The 23,570-nt window shown below is 40.5% G+C and overlaps 1 protein-coding gene across 3 annotated transcripts in view; it reads right to left on the reverse strand.

Moving 5' to 3' along the window:
- gpr137ba (G protein-coupled receptor 137Ba) overlaps window positions 1–23,570 on the reverse strand; it is a 63,293-nt gene that overhangs the window by 11,981 nt on the left and 27,742 nt on the right. For 2 of the 3 annotated variants that reach the window (XM_043680048.2, XM_043680061.2), the window contains exons 2-5: window positions 11,446–11,495; window positions 8,875–9,097; window positions 4,432–4,602; window positions 576–704 (exon numbers count right to left, since the gene is read on the reverse strand). In XM_043680048.2, coding sequence (XP_043535983.1) covers window positions 576–704; window positions 4,432–4,602; window positions 8,875–9,097; window positions 11,446–11,495 — 573 coding nt within the window. The remainder of the gene's footprint in view (window positions 1–575; window positions 705–4,431; window positions 4,603–8,874; window positions 9,098–11,445; window positions 11,496–23,570) is intronic. The other variant, XM_043680054.2, reaches the window with a different exon arrangement.

Raw genomic sequence — 23,570 nt, forward strand, 5'->3', positions numbered from 1 at the left:
ACCAATGTCCTGTACAGCCGCAACATGACCTTCCAACTCCTGTACTCAATACTCTGACCAATAAAGGAAAGCATACCAAAAGCCACCTTCATTGTCCTATCTACCTGCGAATCTACTTTATACATGCAAACGGTAGTGGAGTTTTGTTACGCTCTTCCTCAAACAGTGGGTGATGCTAATTCAACTGTTAAATTTAAATCTGAGATAAATAAAGTGTTATCAAGCAACGGTATCAAGGGATATATACCCAATGCAGGCATATGGAGTTAGGCCACAGATTAGCCATAATCATCTTGAATGGCAGAGGAGGCCAGAAGGGCTGAATAGGCTATTTCTGTTTCTATGTTCCAGTGTTCCAAATTGTTCTGTCAATGGTGCAATGAATGACCTTGTTATTTATACTTCCTCTGAACCTCCCTTGTACGTACAGGAATGAATGTTTGACAAATCATACAGCTCCTACACCCAAGTGTCTGATTTATAGTTCTGGTACTAGAAATTGTGCAATCTAAATTGCCACACAACATATTTCTGGAGGGGCTAAGGACTTGAATATCGAGTTCTAATATGCTTACCTGACTTCGGATGGGTCTTCTTACACGAAAGAAGAGGACAACTAAAGTCGTGGGCAGCAGTTCCCAGATGAATAGAATCACCCCAAAAACCAGGTATCCTTTATCTCCTAATTGGATCTGTAGATCTGCCTGTGATAGATAACTAGTATATCAGTAACTCAACAATAACTGACATTAATATCGCTTTTAAATAATGAAATACATTAAGGTGTTTCACAAGAATGTAATCAGACAAAACAAAATTGTACCTAAGACGTTGTTTTGATTGCAATGATTCCCCAGTGAGATGTCATTTAAGGAAGATTTTTCAGAAGCGAGGGGGAGTTTTAGAACTTGCAGCTAAGATGTCCGTAAATCCGCTTGCAATAATGGAGTGATATAAACAGGATTGGACAAAGTGCCATCATTGGAGGAATTCAAGTTGGTTTTATGGAAAAGGACATGGAGTAAATGGAATGTGAGGTATAGGTATTGGAACTCAACAATAAGAATTTTAAATTCAAGATGTTAGTGAACCAGGAGCTAATCTAGGTCAGCAAACAAAAAGACTGATCAGAACAATTCTTTCTAACAGTTTGTCCTCGTTGATTAGAGGTAATCAGCATGGTTTTGTGTGAGGAAAACTGTGTCTCACAAATGTGATTGAGTTTTTTGAGGAAGTTACCAAAAAGATTAGATTAGATTAGATTAGATTACATTACAGTGTGGAAACAGGCCCTTCGGCCCAACAAGTCCACACCGACCCGCCAAAGCGAAACCCACCCATACCCCTACATTTACCCCTTACCTAACACTACGGGCAATTTACCATGGCCAATTCACCTGACCCTGCACATCTTTTGGTCTGTGGGAGGAAACCGGAGCACCCGGAGGAAACCCACGCAGACACGGGGAGAACGTGCAAACTCCACACAGTCAGTCGCCTGAGGCGGGAACTGAACCCGGGTCTCTGGCGCTGTGAGGCAGCAGTGCTAACCACTGTGCCACCGTGCCGCCCAAAGATTGATGATGACAGAGCAGTAGACATGGTTTATTTGGATTTTAGTAAAACCTTCAACAAGGTTCCACATGGTAGACTAATTTAGTAAAGGTAGGTCACATGGGATTCAGGGTGAGTTTGCCAGTTGGATACATAATTGGCTTAATGACAGGAGACAGAATGCTGATGGAGGATTACTCTTTGGACTGGAGGCCTATCACCAATGGTGTTCCATAGGGATCGGTTCTGGTTCCTCGTTTGGTTGTCGTTTATATAAGTGATTTGGATGAGAATATAAAAAGCATGTTTAGTAAATCTGCAGATGACTCTAAAATTGGTGGCATAGCAGACAGTGAAGTTGGTTTTCTAAGGTTACAAAGGGATGTTGATCAAATGGGTCAATGGGTTGAAAAATGACATGGAGTTCAATCTGGATAAATGCAAGATATTACATTTTGGTACAACAAACAAAGGTAAGGCTTATACAATTAATGACAGGGCCTTGGATAGTGTTAAAGAGCAGAGAGGCCTAGGGATGCAGGTACATAATCCTTTGAAGTTCTTTGAAATATAGATAGGGTGATTAAAAAAAAGTCTTTGAGGAGAAAGTGAGGGCTGCAGATGCTGGAGATCAGAGCTGAAAATGTGTTGCTGGAAAAGCGCAGCAGGTCAGGCAGCATCCAAGGAACAGGAGAATCGACGTTTCGGGCATAAGCCCTTATTCAGGAAGAAGGGCTTATGCCCGAAACGTCAATCCTCCTGTTCCTTGGATGCTGCCTGACCTGCTGCGCTTTTCCAGCAATACATCTTCAGCTCTGATTAAAAAAAAGTGTTTGGCATGCTTGTCTTCATTGCTCAGTTTTTGAGTATAGGAGTTGGGAAGCCAAGTTGAGGTTGTATAGGACATTGGTGAGCCCTCTTCTGGAATACGGTGTCCAGTTCTGGTCGCCCAGTTATAGAAAGGATGTTATTAAAGCTTGAGAGGGTTCATGAGAGATTTACCAAGATGTTGCCTGGAATGGAGTGTTTGAGTAACAAAGAAAGGCTGGGACTTTTTTCAACGAAGCATCAGAGGTTGAGAGGCAACCCAATACAAGTGTGTAAAATAAAGGGATTGATAGAGTTAATGGTAATTGTCTTTTTCCTGGGATAGGGGACTTCAAGACTAGGGGGCACATGTTTAAGGTGAGAGAAGAGGGATTTTAAAAAGTCATGAGAGGCAAGTTTTGTTTTACAGAGGGTGGTTCCTGTGTGGAATGAACCTCCTGAGGATGTGGTGGATGTGGGTACAATTACAATGTTTAAAAGATGAATAGATGAATAGGAAAGGTTGGCGGATGAATAGATGAATAGGAAAGGTTGGAGAGATATGGGTCAGAAGTAGGCAGGTGGGACTAGTTTAGTTTGGGATAATGTTTGACATGGACAGGTTCATTTTTAAAAATGACCTGGATGAGGGCATAGTGTCATTTTGCAGATGACACTAAAGTCGGTGGAGTTGTGGACTGTGCCAAGGGATGTTGCAGGTCACAGAGGGATATAGATAAGCTGCAAAGCTGGGCTGAGGGGTAGCAAATGGAGTTTAATGCGGAAAAGTGTGAGGTGATTCACTTTGGAAGGAGTAACAGAGGTCTCTCTGTTCTATAACACTATCCAAGGCCCTACGATTAATTGTATAAGCCTTACCCTTGTTTGTTGTACCAAAATGTAATACCTTGCATTTATCCAGATTGAACTCCATGTCATTTTTCAACCCATTGACCCATTTGATCAAGATCCCTTTGTAACCTTAGAAAACCAACTTCACTGTCTGCTCTGCCTCCAATTTTGGAGTCATCCGCAGATTTACTAAACAACTCTATATTCTCATCCAAATTACTGATATAAGAGTACTGGGCTAATGGTAAGATTCTTGGTAGTTTGGATGAGCAGAGAGATCTTGGTGTCCAAGTGCATAGATCCCTGATTGCCACCCAGATTGATAGGGTTGTTAAGAAGGTGTATGATGTGTTAGCTTTTATTGGTAGAGGGATTGAGTTTCAGAGCAATGAGGGCATGTTGCAGCTGTACAAAACTCTGGTGCAGCTGCACTTGGAGTATTGAATACAGTTCTGGTCACCGCATTATGGGAAGGACGTGGAAGCATTGGAAAGGGTGCAGAGGAGATTTATCAGGATGTTGCCTGTATGGAGGAAGGTCTTATGAGGAAAGGCTGAGGGACTTGAGGTTGTTTTTGTTCGAGAGAAGAAGGTTGAGAGGTGACTTAACAGAGACATACAAGACGATCAGAGGATTATATAGGGTAGATAGTGAGACCCTTTTTCCTCAGATGATGATGGCTAGCACAAGGCGATATAGCTTTAAATTGAGAGGTGATAGATATAGGACAGATATCAGAGGTGGTTTCTTTGCTCAGAGTAGTAAGGGTGTGGAAAGCCCTGCCTACTACAGGAGTAGATTTGCCAACTTTAAGGGTGTTTAAATGGTGATTGGATAAACATGTGGATGATAATGGAATAGTATAGCTTAGATGGGCTTCAGATTGGTTTCACAGGTCAGCGCAACATCAAGGGCCGAAGGCCTGTACTGTACTGTAATGTTCAATGTTGTATTACACACTGATTTGCTATGATCTAGATTCTAGAATGTACTATCTGAAAGGGAGTTGGAAAAAGACTCATTAGCATTTATCAAAAGGGGATTTAATATACCCCTGCATACTTCAATGGGGGAAAAATGTAAAACTATGATGAAAGAGCGAGAGCTTGAGACTAACTAAATAGATTTTGTCAAGAGCTGAACAGCATAATACACCAAATGGCCTCCATCCGTGCTGCATGATTCTATGAAAACTTTTCATACAAATTCCAGACTTACCTGACCCAAATAAGTACTGACCTGGTCCGACACATTGTACCAGTCATAATCAAATGTGTTGATGTGGTTATTGGAGGTGAGTGCAATCGCAACAAAGTTGTAGCAGGCTCTTGATGTGTATAGTGATATAATTACCACTCCCACCGCTACAGTCTGATAGAGAGATGACCCCTGAAAATACAAATACAGTGGAGGATCTTCAACATTCAATATCCTCCTTTTTAGATCTGCATTGAAATAGACAAATATTTGATAACAAATAACTTTCAGAAAATGCATTCATGTGTTCTCTTTTGAAATATTATGTATGGGTGACAGTGGATTTGCAAGCTGCTTGCTGACACCTCTGGAATCTGCATTTATATCCATTTATATCCAGAATAAAAGCAAACCCCCAACTTCCATCTTCATTTGAAATTAGTTTGCATTGTTCAGGTTGGACTAATAGTCTTCTAAGAATTGCCTCTGCTTCAATCAGATCCTACAGTAAAATATTTAAGAAACTAATAACTGACTTTAATAAAAAAAACCTCCCAGACTCTCTTCTCTTAGTGATAATTTTAAATTGGATCCTTGTCACTGACACACAAAACACAAATCTGGTAAGATAGCAGTAGAGTAAGGATTGTGAGCCTGGAGCTCATCTGTTCTGTGCACTTTTTTTTTCCTCATTTTTTTTCCCTCATTTATTTTACTTGCCTCTTGGGAAGAGCTCAGTCGCCGATGTGGCGAGAAGGCCCAGAAGCGTGGCTGGTTGCATCAGAGGCAAGTTTGGGTTCCTAGGAGAAAGTGAAGACTGCAGATTCTGGAGATCAGAGTCAAAAAGTGAGGCGCTGGAAAAGCACAGCAGGTCAGGCAGCATCCGAGGAGCAAGAGAGTCAATGTTTCAAGTCTGACCCTTGGATGCTGCCTGACTGGCTATGCTTTTCCAGTGCCACACTCAGGTTTGGGTTCCTGGCAGCTTCTGAAGTTCTAGCTCTTCCTCGTGACTGCTGCGTTGGAGACAAGTTTGGAATCCTGGCAGTGTCTGCTTACAGCACTGATTCATGGAGGCAGCTGCAGAGTTGAGTTTGAGTTGGCATGGTACCTTACAGTCTTGGTGGCATCTGCATTACTGAGGTCCAGCAAGGACACATATTGGCGAGGGAGTTAGTGGAGGTGAGTTGACACCGAAGAGTAGTGACTTTCATCCCAGCAGCGTCAGCACGATGAAGAGGACTTGTGCCTGGCCACTAGTTCCATGGCCCATGGTGGGATACTTAAGAAGGACTGTAAAGTTGATCACTTTTTTTCTATTTTTCTTTGTTTTTCTGCCTTTATATCCAATGTTTCAGTTTTTTCTTGCTGTGTTTTAGGATGTTGCTGGTGATGGTGACACTATGCAATACTCTTCACTGTAGTTTATAACCAAACACATATGACAATAAATAAATCAAATCAAAAAGTCTTCCTATCCACCTAGCCAAACAAAGCTTATTAACTACCTTTATTCCAGTGGGAAAAATCCCTGTATCTCCAAATCTCTCCCCATAATTCCAATTTTTACTTTTGGAATCATCCTGATGCACGTTGCTATCTCTCGTTTTGACATTCTTTCATAGTTCAGCACCCAGCATTTTATCCATTGGAATGTACAAATTATCATTGCTTCCTTCATACTGTAGTCAATACTGCTTGGAGCTCTTTGGCAGATCTGGAGTCTTGACATTCAGTACAGTGAAGTATTTTAATAAGCAATAACTCTGATTCTGAGTTGGTTTCAACATTGCTTGATAATTCAAAGAGAAAACTGAGAACTTTTGTTTTGATCGGTATGCATCAAGATGAAGCATGTTAACACCAGGTGCGGAATTCTTCTGTATACCAGGCGATTCAAAATTGATGTGTTCTGAATTGTTCATGCAATTGGTTTTCAGTTTTCAATAAACATATACAAATTAGAAGAGAGCAGACTATGCAAGTCCCATCATTACTGGTCTACAGATTCTACATCAAGTGAAGGAGTGGAAGACTTATTCTAACTCTCCCTCAAGTTACAAGGGACAGAATAATTGTTGGGAATTGTTAATAACCCACCATTCTAACTGAATTTTAGAAACAAGATGGTCTTTAGACACAAGAGATGATAACTTCAGGACTGAGGCGCATAATATTCTACTTGAGCATGGTGGCTATAGGAAGAAAGCATACTCCTTGTGTTCCTAAGGACAGAAGGGTGCTTGAGCTGGATTGCCAAATAATTTGTATTAAAATGTGCATAAAGTTAAAAAAAACCACCATCAGGATGAAATGATATCAAGATGGGACAAAAAGCCACCATGCTCGAGTGGAATATTATGCTCCTCAGACCTCAAGTTATGAGGATGTAGAATCTGTAGACCAGTAATGATGGCACTTGCATAGTCTGCTCTCTTCTAATTTGTAGTATGTTTATTGAAAACTGAAAACCAATTGCATGAACAATACAGAACACATCAATTTTGAATCGCCTGGTATACAGAAGAATTCCGCACCTGGTGTTCCTAAGGATAGAAGGGTGCTTGAGCTGGGTTGCCAAATAATTTGTATTAAAATGTGCATAAAGTTAAAAAAAGCCATCAGGATGAAATGATATCACAGATGGGACAAAAACAGTGAAATTAAGGCAGCAATAGTTGGAAATGAATGAAATGGCTGTCATTCTGGAGCTCCATTTTTGAGGTATACAAGATTAATCAGACCACTGTGCGTCATTTGCAAGCCTTACTTGTTTTACTTTCTGGGATAATAGGAAATATTCTTCAAGGGAAGAATGGGAAATTGAGGAGGTAATATGGTTCCATTAGACTGAAGTCATCAAGGAGAGGAGGAGAACATGCTCTGGCTTGTTGGCATGATGAAATTACCGTAAAATGGATTTGAAATGTTTCCTGAACCTAGCAATGAAATGGGTGTATCAGAGTGATAGTTCTGTAAAGCCAGTTGGATATTTGTTCCAAAATTTCCCAATAGCCTGGTCAACTCCTCTGTCATGCCCAACATTCCCAAGACACTCTTTCATCCAAATAAAGGAGTTGTAATATCTTTACTCTTATCTTCTCACTTTGAGGCCTCAACCATTCCTTCCAGCTGAAACAACTATTTATTTGTACCACTGGCCAATACGTTGCTGTGGGGAGACAAATGCAGTTTGAATGACTGCTTTGTGTTGTCTTGAGCTTCTAGTCGCCTGTTAATTTAATTCACTTTGGTCTCCTACAGTGTCCCAACACAAATGTAAAGAACAATATCTAGCTTTTTTTTTTAACTGGGCACCTCACAGCCTCTGGACTCAACATTGTGTTAACTAATTTCAGATTACAAACTCTTTCAATCATTGTGTTTGTAATCTCTTCTCATCGGGTTTCTTTTTCCTGAAGTTCTCTCTTATTTCTCCTTTGAGTTTATGTTGATTTGATTTTAGAAAATAACTATTCACCTCCCCAGTACATCTTCTATTTCTTTACTAATCTCATTGTCACCCTTATTTTTATTTGGACTTCCGGTCTTGATGTGATTCCTGGGAAGTCTCCAGGCCTCAGGAGTCTTAAGGTGAAGCCTGGCACTGACTAGGTGCTAGGTGCCCATGTGGACTGGAGGCTAAGTGCCCATGTGGACGAGGTTGGAAGACCATTATTCTAAACTTTTCATTTCTTTATTTTCTAATTTATTCCTATGATCTGTAATTCTTAATAGCCTGAAAGTGGCAATTTAAAATTCTCAGGTTTGAAATTATAAATTCAATGCAAACAAGCCAGATATAAAACTGAAGCTCATTGTGATCTGAAGAGATGGCATAGGACACCAATTAGAAGTTCTAACACATTAGCCTTCCATAAAAAAATGTTCTCAGTATTAATTCCATTAGGTTGATTCTGAAACAAGTAGCAATTTGTGTCAACAAAACAGAAATTGCTGGACAAACTCAGCAAGTCTGGCAGCATCAGTGAAGAGAAAGCAAAGTCAACATTTTGGGTCCAGTGACCCTTCATCTCAAAATGTTAACTCTGTTTTAACTTCACTGGTACTGCCAGACCTGCTGAGGTCTCCAGCAATTTCTGCTTTTGTTTCCAGAATCCATGGTTCTTTATTTTATTTTAGTAGTTTGTTTCAATTCATTCTGGTTAAATCATTCTACTGCAGTAGCTGTAAAACTGTGGTACTGAAATTAGAACTATCTCAATTAGATTCTACACTGACCAAGTGATTTTCCATCTGTGCTGCCACTTCCACCCCCACCCTCCCCATGTTAGATGTCACCAATGTTACCAATCATTTTATTTCTATTGGAACACCATGAGTTAATGTTTCTGTAGATACTTTACTTCTGAGCAGATAGGAAATGATCACAAAAAAATGTTCCATAAAGTCTTAACAGGAAAATGAAGTCATTTCTAACCGATAACTTTACATGAGAAAACAAACCTTAGATTCTAAATATATATTGGCCAGGGACATTTTAGCAATCTTGTAGAGGCTCACAGACAGTGAGATTGCACACAACACAAAGAGGGTATCGTTGATTGCAACACGGACAAACACAACAGCCCTCGTTTCGATATGTGTGATTTTCACAAGTAATGCACAAGTCAGGTTTACCACAAGGAATAGGAGACTGGCCAGCAGGAAAGTTAGCCGAAGAGGCAACCTAAATTGGAAAAGAAACATTAATTTAACAGTATTTAAACATTGCTAGAACCTGCCTCACCCATCTGCTGCTAAAATCCTCATCCACACTTTAACTATTCCCAAACTCAGCAACTCCAAAGCCCTGGCAAGCCTCTTATCTTACACTCTCTGTAAACTTGGGGACATAGAATCATGGAGCTATACAGCATGGAAACAAACCTTTCGGTCCAACTTGTTGAAGCCGACCAGTTATCCTAAATTAATCTAGTCCCATTTGCCAGCATTTAGCCCATATTCCTCTAAATCCTTCCTATTCATATACCTATCCAGATACCTTTTAAATGCTGCAATTGTACCAGCCTCCACCACTCCCTCTAGCAGTTCATTCCATACATGCATCGCCATCTGCTTGAAAAGGTTGCCTCTAAGACCCCTTTTAAATCTTTCCCCTGTCACCTTAAACTTATGCCCTCTAGTTTTGGACTCACCCACCCTCGGTGAAAAGACCTTGTCTATTCACCCTATCCATGCCCCTCATCTTAAACCTCACCTCCCATACTTTAAATCTCACCACTTCTCAGTCACCTTCCATCACCACTGGACTGGTTGTACCACATTGGCCCCACAGTCCAACAATAATTTGAATTTAAAATTCTCATCCTATGTTCAGATTCCTCCATGTTCTCACCCTTTCCTATCCTCTAACCTTCACCAGACCTACAGTTCTCTGCTTTTCTCCAATTCTAGCCACCATGTACATCCCACTTTTCATCACACCGCTCACTATTGGTGGTCATAGTTTCATCAGTCAGGGCCCTAAGCACTGGAATTCTCTCTCCATGTTAACACTTGACCAAACCTGTGGTCAGCTGACTTAACATTTCTTTATGTGAATCAATGCCAAAATGTTTGTTCCTTTGAAGCACCTTGAGATGGTTTGCAACATTACTAGCTTGAACATAGAAGATAGAACATAGAACATTATGGCACAGAACAGGCCCCTTGACCCTCGATATTACACCGATCTGTGAAACCAATCTGAAGCCCATCTAGCCTACACTATTCCATTATCATCCATATATTTATCCAATGACCTTTTAAACACCCTTAAAGTTTGCAAGTCTACTGCTGTTGGGCAGGGCATTCCACACACTCACTACTCTCTGAGTAAAGAAACTACCTCTGACATCTGTCCTATGTCTATCACTCTTCAATTTAAAGCTATGTCCCCTTGCGCTACCCATGACCATCCAAGGAAAAAGGCTCTCACTGTCCACTCCATATAATCCTCTCATCATCTTATATGTCTCTAATAAATTACCTCTCAACCTTCTTCTCTGTAATGAAAACAGCCTCAAGTCCCTCAGCGTTTCCTCATTAGACGTTCCCTCCATACCAGGCAATATCCTGGTAAATCTCCTCTGCACCTTTTCCAATGCTTCCAAGTCCTTCTTATAATATGGCGTCCAGAACTGTATGTAATATTCCATGTGTGGCCGCACCAGAGTTTTGTGCAGCTGCAACATGACCTCATGGTTCTGAAACTCAATCCCTCTACCAATAAAAGCTAACACACCGTACACCTTCTTAACAACCCTGTCAACCTGGGTGTCAACTTTCAGGGATCTATGTACATGAACACCAAGATCTCTCTGCTCATCCACACTACCAAGAATCTTGCCATTAGCTCAGTACTTTATATTCCTGTTACTCTACTACCTGTGGACTCTCTGTAAATATTAACACACTCTCTGGGGACACTCTGTGAATATTAACACACACTCCCCAGAGGCACCCTATAAACATTAACACACATTCCCCAGGAACACCCTGTAAATATTAAAACACCTCCAGGACACCCTGTAAATATTAACACATTCCTTGGGGTCACCCTGTAAATATGAGTTTTCAATATGCAATATTTACAAAATAATCATATATTCATGTTTATCATTTTATAACAAATATCTGTTATTTCCTTCACAATAACATTAAGTATCTCCTCACAGCGTGCATAAGTAAGATCTGACCTGTGAAAGTTATACAGTAACTATACAATGTACTATACTATACAATGTAAAGGTAATACAGACTGTGACTGTACAACAGACTAACCATATTGTATAACATTAATTCTAGAGTATGATAACTATGTTATGGTAATATAGGCTGTTATATTATGGCAATAGAGTCTATATTGTGACTAGTATATAACTCTAATAAGGGTGTAAATTGCAATTGTCCTATATAATAGTAATAAAATACAGATTGTTACTGCTCTAATTAATAGAGTACAAACTGATTGTAATACAATAGTAATAGTATAGATAGGTCTATCATAAAATGACAATAAAGGGTAGACTATACCTGTATTTTTGAAGGTCTGGGTAGTACTTAGATTTTGCTTTGAAAATCACCTGGAATTTAAAAAAAAACTGTTTAGCTATTTAAACTTGCCAATATTCAGAATTTATTTTGGTCACATACTGTTATTAACATTAACCCAAATGCATTGGAATTGGAATATGATCTGACAGTTACACATTTGCTTAAACACATGCAATGCCGTTCATGGTTAAGTTGCTGACAGGAATTGTTAGCAGTTTTACTTGTTTCGTTGCATAAAGCTAAGTTTCGTTGCATAAAGCTAAATTTGTTGAAGAGCTGACAACTACAACAAGTAGATTTTTGGAGAATTTCCTTTTTTGTAATCAAATTACACTAAAGTTTTAAAATTGTCTAACTAGTGGTGGTCCACTAGCAAGATAGACTATAAGAAATAGGACCAGGAGTCGGTGTTTTGTCCATCCATCCTGGCTGATCAGATATACTTCATTTCCACTTTCCTGCCTTTTCCCCATAAACTTGATTCCTGTACTGACCAAAAATATATTGATCTTAGCCTTAAATGTACACAAGGACTCTGTGCTCACAGCTCTCTGTGCCAAGGAGTTGTAAAGATTCACTACCTTCTGAAAGAAGACATTCCTCCTCATCTCTGTCTTAAATTGGCACCCCTTTATTCTGAGACTATGCCCTCTGGTCCTAGACCCTCCCATAAAAGAAAACATCCCCTCAGCATTTACCCTGTCAAGCTCCTTAAAGATCCTATTTTTTTCAAGGGGCTTACCTCTCATTCTTCTAAACTCCATGAGTAGAGTCACATAGAATGCCTACAATGTGAAGTATGCCATTTGGCCTATTAAAGCGATACTGAACCTCTGAAGAGCATCCCATTCCCCAAGCCTCTCTCTGTAACCCTTCATTTCACATGGCCAATCTACATAACCTGCACATCTTTGGACTGTAGGAGGAAACCAGAGCACCCAGAGAAAACCCACACAGATACTGGAAGAGCATGAAAACTCCATACAAATAATTGATTGAGGGTGGAATCGAACCCATGTCCCAGGTGCTATGAGGCAGCAGTGCTGACCACTGAGCCATTAATGCTGCCCTGTTTAGCCTTTGCTATAAGACAATCCCTCCATATCAGGGATCATCATAGTGAGCCTAGTCTTGTCTGCCTCTAATGAAACAATACCATTCCTTAAATAAGGGGAATGAAACTTCTCATACTTCAGGTGTGATCTCACCACCACCATGTCCAGGTGCAGTAAGACTTCCAAACTTCAAACCTCTTGAAATAAGGGCTAGCATTCTGTTAGCCTTCCTGATTACCTGCTGCCCCTGTATTTCCTGCTCAGGTACCCCCAAGTTCCTTTGTGTTGCAACTTTCTGTAATTTTTATCCATTCAAATAAAACTCTGTTCTTCTCCCTTTCAAAATCAACAACTGAACATTTCCGCATAGATGTACCTTTCTTAATATATTCTGCAGAGGTGAATTGGTTAAACATGAGTTCCCTTTAACAAAACCCTGCTGATTCCTCCCCGTTACCTTGAGATTTTCTAAGCACACAGCTACAATCGCTTTAATGATCCATTTTAACACTTTCCCATCGCAGATATCAAGCTAACTGGCCTATGGCTTCCTGTTTTCTGCATCCCTCTCATTGATTAGGTGTGTTACATTTGATACTTTTTACTCCAATAGAATCTTTCCTCAATCTAGGAAATTTTGAAAAATTAACACCAAAGCATATACTAACTCATGAGCAAATCCTTTTGAAACTCTAGGATGAAGTCCATCTGGACCTGGATACTCACCAGCTCACCAGTTCCATCAGTTTGTTTATCACTACTTCCTGCATGATTGTAATTTTGATAAGTTCTTCTCTCCTTTCCACTTCCTAATTTATAGCTATTTCACCAATCATTTATCGAATCATAAATCACAGAAGCACACTCTTCAAACCATGCCAACCAGGTTTCCCAAATTAAACTAGTTCCACTCACTTGCACTTGGTCATATCCTCCTACATCTTTCCTATTCACCTACCTATCCAAATATCTTTTAGATGTTGTAACTAAACCTACATCCATCACTTCCTCTGGCTGTTCATTCCACATACAAACCGCCCTCTGTGTGAAAACAAATTGCCCCTCAGACCTTTTTTAAATCTTTTGTCTCTCACCTTAAAAATATTCCTCCTAGTTTTGAACTCCCCTACCGAGGGAAAAGACCTTTGCTATTCACCTTACCTATAGTCCTCATGATTTTATAAACCTCTATAAAGTTACCCTTCAACCTCCTAAGCTCGAGTGAAAAAGATTGTAGCCTAATCAGCCTCTCCTTATAACTCAAACTCTTCAGTCTCAGTAACATTCTTGTAAATCTTTTCTGCACCATCTCCAATTTACTAACATCCTTCCTATAGCATGGCAACCAGAACTATACACAACTCTAAAAGAGGCCTCGACAGTGTTCTGTACAACCACATAATGACATCCCAAATCCTTCACTCAATGGTTTGAGCAAATGAAAACAAGTGTGCTAAATGCCTTCTTAACCACCCTGTCTACCTGTGATGCAACTTTCAAAGAACTATTAGATTAGATTCTCTACAGTGTGGAAACAGGCCCTTCGGCCCAACAAGTCCACACCGACCCTCCAAAAAGTAACCCACCCAGACCCATTTCCCTCTGATTGATGCACCTACCACTGTGGACAATTTAGTATGGCCAATTCACCTGACCTGCACATCTTTGGAATGTGGGAGGAAACTGGAGTACCCAGAGGAAACCCATGCAGATACTGGGAGAATGTGCAAACTCCACACAGACAGTCCCCCAAGGCTGGAATCGAACCTGGGACCCTGGTGCTGTGAGACAGCAGTGCTAACCACTGAGCCACCGTGCCACCCCAAACTATATACCTGAACACCTAGGTTTCTCTATTTGACAGCACTACCCAGGGCTCTACCATAACTGTGTAAGTCCCGCCTTGTTCGTCTTACCAAAATGCACCTCACATTTATCTTGCATCTGCCCCTCCTCAGCTCATTGGTCCAATTGATCAAGATCACTTTGTAATTGAGGATAACCTTCCTCACTATTTACTCTACCACTAATTGTGGTGATATCCATAAACTTAATAGCCATGCTTCCTATATTGTCATCTAATTTATTTATATAAATGATCAACAACAGTGGATCCAGCACCGATCCCTTTGGAACACTGCTGGTCACTGGCCTTCAGTCTGAAAAACTCTCCACCACCACCCTCTGTCTCCTACCTTCAAGAATTTTGTGTTCAATTGGCAAACTCTCCCTGAAATCCATGTGATCTAAATTTACTACCCAGTCTACCATTTGAACTTTCTCAAAGACCTTACTAAAGTCCATGTAAGCAAGATCTATTGCTCTGCCCTTATCTATCTTTCTGGTCACATCCTCAAAAAACCTAGTCAAGTTTGTAAGACATAATTTCCCATGTACAAAGCCATGCTGACTGTCACTAATTATTCCTTGCTTCTCTAAATATATGTAATTCCTGTCTCTCAGAATCCCCTTCAAAAACCTGCCCACCACTGACATCAGATTCACCAGTCTATAGTTACCAGGTTTCCTTTGCAGCCTTTCTTAAATTAAGACACAACATTAGCCACCTTTCAGTCTTCTGGAACCTCACCAGGGGCTGTAGACTTCATAAATATCTTCGCTAGAGGCCGCACAATTTCTTCTGTAGCTTCCCATAACATCAGATCAGGTTCTGGAAATGTATCTATCCTTGTTTTTGGAGACCTCCTCTTCTGTAATATGCACTGTTTACAAGACATCAATATTTATTTCCCTGAGTTCCCTAGCTTCCATATCTTTCTCCACAGTAAATACTGATGTGAAATATTCATTTCATATCCTCCCATCTCCTGTAGTTCCACACAGAGATGACAACTTTGATCTTTAAGGAGCCCTACTCTCTCCCTGGTTGCTCTTTTGCTCTTCATGTGCTTGTAGAATCTCTTTGGATTATCCTTAACTTTACCTTCCAAGGCTATCTCATGTCCCCAGTTTTGCTCCTTCTGTAGTAGGTATACCTACATATTGATAAAGAAAGTTTTCTTAAAGACATTTAACAAATTCTTCCCCATCCAAGCCTTTAATGCTATAGCAGCCCCAGTCTATGTTTGGAAAATCGAAATGCCCCATTAGTGCAACTCTTGTTTTTATACATACCTGAGATCTCTCTACATATTTGCTATTTAGTTTCCTGCTGACTATTGGGAGTCTATAATACAATTCCATCAAGGTGGTTATCCCCTTATTTCTGAGTTCCATCCATATAGCTTCACCTGACAATCCCTAGGAATATCCACATAAGTACAGCAGTAATATTTTCCCTAATCAAAAACACCCCTCCCCCCCTTGCCTCCATTTCTATCCATCCTATAGCATTTAAACTCCAGAACATTGAGCTGCCAGTGCTATTCCTCTACCAGCCATGTTTCTATAGTAGCAGTGATGTCCCACACCCATGTTCCCATATATCCCCTGAGTTCATCCACCTTACCTCATGCATTGAAATAAATGCAGTTTAATTCTTCTGAGTTACCTTGTTCTCTGCCATTGCCTTGCCTGCCTTGTCTGATTAACTTGCTCTCTTTAACTTCTGAATCATCCTCAGCTTTCTCTCTATTCTCAGTACTAACTAGGATCCCACCACCCTCCTTCCATACTAGTCTAATGCCTCCCGAGTAGCACTAGCAAGTCTCTCCACTAGGATATTGGTCCACCTCCAACTCAAGGGAAACCTATCCCTATAAGTACCCTTGGTATTTTTCAGAGGGGTCAAAAACCAGCTCCTGGTTCCGATTAGACTGGTTTGGTACAGAGATTAAACAGTATTGAGAGGCCTTTTTGTTCATATATAAACAGATAAGATGTCAGGCCAAAGTGGCCATGTTTTAGAAGTGACCTGTATAATGAAAGGGGACTGGTCAGCTCTCTAGTTGAGCATGTCAGTCCAGAACTCGTTAGGAGTTCAACAGTGAGCTGTGTGGAAACAAACTCTGTCTCCTTCTGCCCTTCTAACTTCAACCTGTAAGCATTTGTTCCATTTTTTAACTGTTTTTTGAGGAGGTTTGCTTATTGAGACTGTTGTGTATATCCGGAACAAATCTAGTTTGGATAGATTGAGTTCTATAGGGGTTCTTTATTCTGTTCTTTGTGTTTCATTGTGTAATTTTGTGAATAAATTGTTTTGTCTCTTTTAAAACCTGGTAGTCAACCTCGCTAACTTACTCCGGGTAATTTTCACTGTACACTTACTGAAACAAATTGCAAAGTTATAGTCTGGGCTGCCAGCTTAAAAATGTTTTGAGTAGTCTGGCCTAGTCCATAACAGATTGGCGTTCTTTGCAGGATTTTAAACAGTGAGTGATAGGTGCTAGTGTCTTTATTTAGGGTGTCAGTTTGGTTGGGTAGACAGAGCTTGGGATAGTAATGGCTCTTCTAGTTGTCAAAAAGTTTCTGGAAATGGATGCTGTGACTTTGGAAGTTTTACAAAAGGTGAATAAGACCAAGCTGCAGGAATTAGCAGACAAGCTGGAATTGGAACTGCCTGCTTCTGTGAGGAAAGTAGAAATAATTACATCAGTAGCTCAGCATTTAAACTTGCTGGAGAAACCATCAGAATCTATAGAGATGGCAAGAATTCAATTGCAAATGAAGCAGTTTAAGTTAACGATGAGAGGTAAGGAAAAGGCAGCAGAAATGAAACAGTCTAAGTTAAGATTAAAAGCAGAAGAGAGGGAAAAAGAGAGAGCAGCAGAACAGAGAGAAAATGAGAGAGCTTTTGAACTTCAGAAACCGACACTTAAATAGGAAAGTAAGCTTAAAGGCTGAAGGTAACCTTAGCGAGGAAGAAGTGTGAACTCATGTGGAAGAGCAGAGTTAAAACAGCAAGGTTAGCAGCTGAAGTGGCTGATGATTATGAGCTGGTCCATAAAACATAGTTTGGCTTCCAGACTCAATTTCAGTACATGAGAGATAGAAATTGGGGCAAAGAGAATTCCTCACTTGGAAAGGGAAAGGTAGATCTCAGTGAAGATCATAAGGAGACAGTAAAATAGAAACCCTTGAGGGGGACAAAGAAGTTAAAAAGCTCCAGCGTTTTCATTATGATAAAGTGGGCCATACAAAATTGCAGTGTTGGTGGGCTAGGAGAAAGCCAGATGTAGGAAAACCAGACAAGCTGGAAGTTTTGCTGGACTGGTAACAAAAAGCACAAGGAAAGTTAGACAACTGCCTCAGAGTGTATAAGATGATCAGAGGTTGATTAAGGAGGAATTGCCAGATCTGGTTAAAAATATACATGCAAGGGTAAAGTTTATTCACATAGGCCAGGAGTAGCAGGTGAAGCGGTTACAATATTAAGGGACACAGGATCCTCTCAGTCTGTAATGCTGAAAGATGAAGAGATATGCACTCCTGAAGTTCTATTGCCAGAAAAGTTACTGGTAACAGGAATTCATGGTGAGACAAAAAGTGCTCAGTTATGTAGAGTGAGGCTAAAGAGTCCAGAGAAGAGTGGAGAAATTGTGGTAGGAGTACTGGACAAATTCTTAGCTCTAGGAATACAATTTGTCCTTGCAAATGATATAGCTGATTCACTAGTAGGTGTGCTGCCTACTCTAGTTGAAAAGCCAATATAGACACAGGCAACTGAAGAAATGTATGATCTTTATTCAGGAATTTTTCCTGATTCACAAGACCACAAAGGCACAAGCTGAAGCAGGAGAGATCAAAAGGCACAGATAATGAAGCTGACTTAGCTTTATCTGAGACTTCTTTAGATCAGGTAAGTGGGATAGAACAGTAGCAAGTAGATAAACATGCAAGTATCTTTAGCTCTGCTAAGCTTATCAAATTACAGCAGAAAGATGAGAACTTAAAACTGTTGTATCCAAAGGCATTTACAGAGAAGGAGTGTGAATGCATCCTTGTGTGTTATTACTTAACAAATTATGTCTTAATGAGGAAATGGAGACCATCACACATTCAAGCAGATGAAAAATGGGCAGAGATTCATCAAATTGTTTTGCAAGTAGGGTATAGAAAGGAGGTGCCTGAACTACACAAGGACGTAGTTGAATTTTGCCAGACATATCATACATGTCAGCTAATTGGAAAACCACAGGCAGTAATAAAACCTACACCTTTAATACATATTCCAACATTTGAGGAACCTTTCACAAGAGTCTTGATTGATTGTGTGGGTCCCCTACCTCAAACAAAAAGTTGGAATAAGTATTTATTAACAATAATGGATGTGTCAACTAGATTTCCAGAGACAATCCCATTACACAACATCGCAGCTAAAAGGGTTGTAGAAGAATTACTTAAGTTTTTTTTAACTAGATACAGACTACCAATGGAGGTCCAGTCAGTTCAAGGATCAAACTTCACATCCAAACTATTCAAGGAAGTGAGAGAGGGAGTATGAGAGAGATGACATCAAACACTAAGACAATGTTGAAGGCTTATGGTCAGGATTATCCAGATGATTGGGATAAGGGAGTTCCATTTGTACTTCTTGCGATCAGAGATACATCGACCAAATTCTGTCCATTTGAATTAATGTTTGGGCATGAAGTAAGAGGACCATTAAAATTGATTATGGAGAAATTAGTAAGTCAGAATTCAAAGACCACCCACTTGGCCTATGTGTCAAATTTTAGAGAATGATTTAATAGAGCTGGAGAGTTGGCTAGACAGCATTGAAAAATATCACAGCAGACAATAAAACAGGAAGTGGATAAGAAATCACGAATTCGTAATTTTGTAATTGGGGATAAGGTATTGGTGTTACTTCCAGTAACAGGTGAGCCTTTAAAAGCAAGGTTTAGTGGACTGTATCAAATAGTGAGGAAATTGAGTGAGGTGAACTACTTGATAAGGACTCTAGACAGGAAGAAATCTCACAGAGTATGTCTTGTGAATATGCTCAAAAGGTACTTTGATAGGGAAGGAAAGCAAGAGGAGAAGGTGTTAATGATTATAGCACAGAAGGAAGAACCAAGTTCAGAGGATTCTGAATTGGACATTTGTCAGAGAAATTTGCCCAGTACGTTAGAGATCACAAAACACAGCTCAAAGTGAAATTGACAAACAGTTTATTGCAAGTGATATGGCTGGAGGAGAACACAGACCAGCTGACACAGAACTGACAATCTGCACAGAGAATTTGATTTCTTTTCCAAGAGTTGAGGATGAGACCAGTTTTATAGTAATGCTGCACAATGACACTGATTAAGAAATGGGAAACTACAATGTTTCTGGAAGTGGAATAATTTAGTTGCAAGGATGCTAATTGGAAAACAGTTTATCGGATGAACGTCCTGTTCCTTCACACAATGCAACATCCTGACAGTATCATGGTTCCATTCATCTTCACAGGTAGGTGTTAAAGTCTTTTCTGAAGTGGTGAGGTGCTTCCATTGTCCTGTGGTGCCTGTCTGTCTGTTTGTCCTGCTCTTTGTGTGGCCTTGGTGTTGCTGGGTTGTAAAACTGCCCTTAGGGCTTTGAGATCTCTGTCATTTCCATGGGAGCTTAAAGTGTATTCCATTATCTGCGTGCCGTCTGACCCAGTTTGTGAGCTGCTCAGGACTTCTGGGTGTCCTGGTACAATTTGGCCAATTTGCTTTTGTGCGCCTATCGTGGATTAGCAAATCTTTTCCCACAACATTCCTCAAACCAAATTGGACAATGATGAAGTTGTCAAAAACTGGGATAAATTATTGAGTTACCTGCCACAAGAAAATTGAAATGACCTGAAAGAGTTATTACTATCACATGGAGAGAAATGCGGAAATAAACTGGGAAGTACTAACCTAATTGTGCGTGATGTAGATGTAGGAGCTGCTGTTCCAATTAAGCAACATCCTTATAGGCATAACCCTTTAAAGTTGGCACAGGTTCAGAAGGAGATAGAGCGCATGCTCCAAGACAGCATAATCAAAGTGAGTTACAGTGACTGGAGCTCACCCATAGTCAGGACGCCAAAGTCAGATAGTACCCAATGGTTATGTGTAGACTATCACAAAGTCAACACCATTACAAAGACTGATGCATATCCAATTCCACGGTTGGAGCACTGAGTCGAAAAGGTGGGACAAGCAACTTACATTTTTAAGTTGGACTTGCTCGGAGGCTATTGGCAAGTATCTCTGCCAGAGATAGCAAAGGCAATGTCAGCTTTCATAACGCCAAATGGACCATATCGGTTCAAAGTCATGCCATTTGGTATGAAAAATGCTCCAGACACTTTTCAGAGACTGACTAATAAGGTCATTGCAGGATTACCCAACTGTGTGGTGTATATTGCTGACCTGGTGATTTTTAATCACTCATTGAAGGAACACTTACAGCATTTATTGAACTTGTTCGATTGACTTTGGAAGGCAGGCTTGGTGGTAAACCTAGCTAAAAAGTGAATTTGCCAAAGCCCAAGTCACCTTCCTGGGCCGTGTTAATGGACATGGACAAATGGCCCCATGGGATGCAAAAACGAAAGTATTTGGGGGAATTTCCCACACCATCGACCAAAAAAAGCAGTACCACGGTTCCTGCGATTGAGTGGATCTTATCGAAAGTTTGTGCTGAACTTTAGCTCCACTCACTGAATTGTTATAAAAGACGAGGAAGTTTTAGGGACAGCAGACTGTCAAAAGGCATTTGTCAGCCGAAAAACTGTGTTAACCACTGCCCCAGTATTAGCCACACCAGATTACACAAAGCCTTTCAAAGTGGCTATCGATGCCAGTAATGTAGGTGTCGGTGCAGTGCTCCTGCAGGAGGATGATAAGGGAATAGAAGGAACTATTGGGTAATCTTCCGGGAAGTTGAACGTTCATCAACAGAAATATTCAATGGTGGAGAAAGAGACTTTGACCTTGGTGTTGGTGTTACAATACTTCAGTGTCTGTATTAACAGCAATGCACCTGAGACAATTATATACACTGATCACAACCCATTGACATTTGTGGAAAAATTTAAGGATAAAAATGCCAGACTGTTTAGATGGAGCTTGTTGTTGCAACCATTCAATTTGACAATTGTGCATGTGGCAGGTCAGGAAAATGTGATTTCCGATGCGTTATCAAGACTCAAATGAGATCCGGAGGCGTTCAGTGACAGGTGTGGCACGGCCTGCATTTGTATGTGGTTGTGCATGTTTGCATGTGTCTAGTTAGTATAGTGTATATGTGTGTTTCAGATTACTAACCAGTTTGTTTTTGAAGAGTTTTAAAATGAAGCCATCTTTTGGTATTGATGGTTCTTTTTTTAAGGGGGGAAGTGTCACAAAGCTGGTCCCTTTTTTATAAAAGCTGTTCCTTTTCTCAAGGATGCTGTGTCCTTGTTTTCTTTTCAGGTGGGTCATCCACCAGCTCCAAGGTCCGATTACACTGGTTTGGTACACCCATAGTCAGGACACCAAAGCCAGACGGTACCCAATGGTTATGTTTTTGTTTATATGTAAACAGATTGAGTGAATCCTTAGAAGAGTATAAAGGTAGTAGGAGTATACTTAAGAGGTAAATCAGGAGGGCAAAAAGGAAACGTGAGATAGCTTTGGCAAATAGAGTTAAGGAGAATCCAGAGGGTTTTTACAAATACATTAAAGACAAAAGAGTAACTAGGGAGAGAACAGGGCCCCTCAAAGATCAGCAAGGCAGCCTTTGTGTGGAGCAGCAGGAGATGGGGAAGATACTAAACGAGTATTTTGCATCAATATTTACTGAGGAAAAGAACATGGAAGATATATAATATCGGGAAATACAGGGTGATATCTTGAAAAAGGTCCATATTACAGAGGAGGAAGTGCTGAATGTCTTGAAACGCATAAAAGTGGATAAATCCCCAGGACCTGATCAGGTGTACCCTAGAACTCTGTGTGGGAAGCTAGAGAAGTGATTGCTGGGCCTCTTACTGAGATATTTGTATCATCGATAGTCACAGGTGAGGTGCCAGAAGACTGGAGGTTGGCTAATGTGGTGCCACTGTTTAAGAAGGACAAGCCAGGGAACTATAGACCAGTGAGCCTGACATTGGTGGTGAGCACGTTGTTGGAGGAAATTCTGAGGGACAGGATATACAGTAGTGCCTCGACATACGAACGACCCCGTTCACAAACAAATCGGTTTACAAATGGGATTATACATAAAATTTTGCTTCAACGTACGTACGAAATTCAAGGTACGAATGAAGATACGAATGCAAAAAGCCTGGGTGCGACCACATGGTTTCATTGTTTGCTTTGCTACGCACTTGTTGAAAGCAAAAGCTCTCGGGCCCCACGTGATCTCATTCAGTTCGTCTTTGGCGCGTGCGCTGTGAACTGCGTTCGTTCTTACATCCAAGCATTCTTACGCTCGCGAACCAGGTCTCGGAACAGATTAAGTTCGTAAGTCGAGGCACTACTGTATATGTATTTGGAAAGGCAAGGACTGATTAAGGATAGTCAACATGGCTTTGTGTGTGGGAAATCATGTCTCACAAACTTGACTGAGTTTTTTGAAGAAGTCACAAAGTGGATTGATGAGATTAGAGTGCTAGATGTGATCTATATGGACTTCAGTAAGGCATTTGACAAGGTTCCACTTGGGAAACTGGTTAGCAAGGTTAGATCTCATGGAATATAGGGAGACCTAGCCATTGGGATATAGAACTGGCTCAAAGGTAGAGACAGAGGGTGGTGGTGGAGAGTTGTTTTTCAGACTGGAGGTCTGTGACCAGTGGAGTGCCACAAGGATTGGTGCTGGGTCTACTACTTTTCATCATTTAGATGTGAGCATAAGAGGTATAGTTAGTAAGTTTGCAGATGACACCAAAATTAGAGGTGTAATGGACAGCGAAGAAAGTTACCTCAGTAACGACGGGATTTTGATCAGATGGGCTAATGGGCTGAGAAGTGGGAGATGGAGTTTAATTTAGATAAATGCAAGATGCTGCATTTTGGGAAAACAAATCTTCGGAGGACTTAATGGTAATGTCCTGGGGAGTGTTGCAGAACAAAGAGATTTTGGAGTGCAGATTCATAGCTCCTTGAAAGTGGAGTCGCAGGTAGATAGGACAGTGAAGAAGGCATT

Source organism: Chiloscyllium plagiosum, unplaced genomic scaffold, assembly GCF_037043375.1.
Source record: "Chiloscyllium plagiosum isolate Xiang-an unplaced genomic scaffold, Cpla_swu_hap1 HiC_scaffold_3, whole genome shotgun sequence".
Lineage (NCBI taxonomy): Eukaryota > Metazoa > Chordata > Chondrichthyes > Orectolobiformes > Hemiscylliidae > Chiloscyllium > Chiloscyllium plagiosum.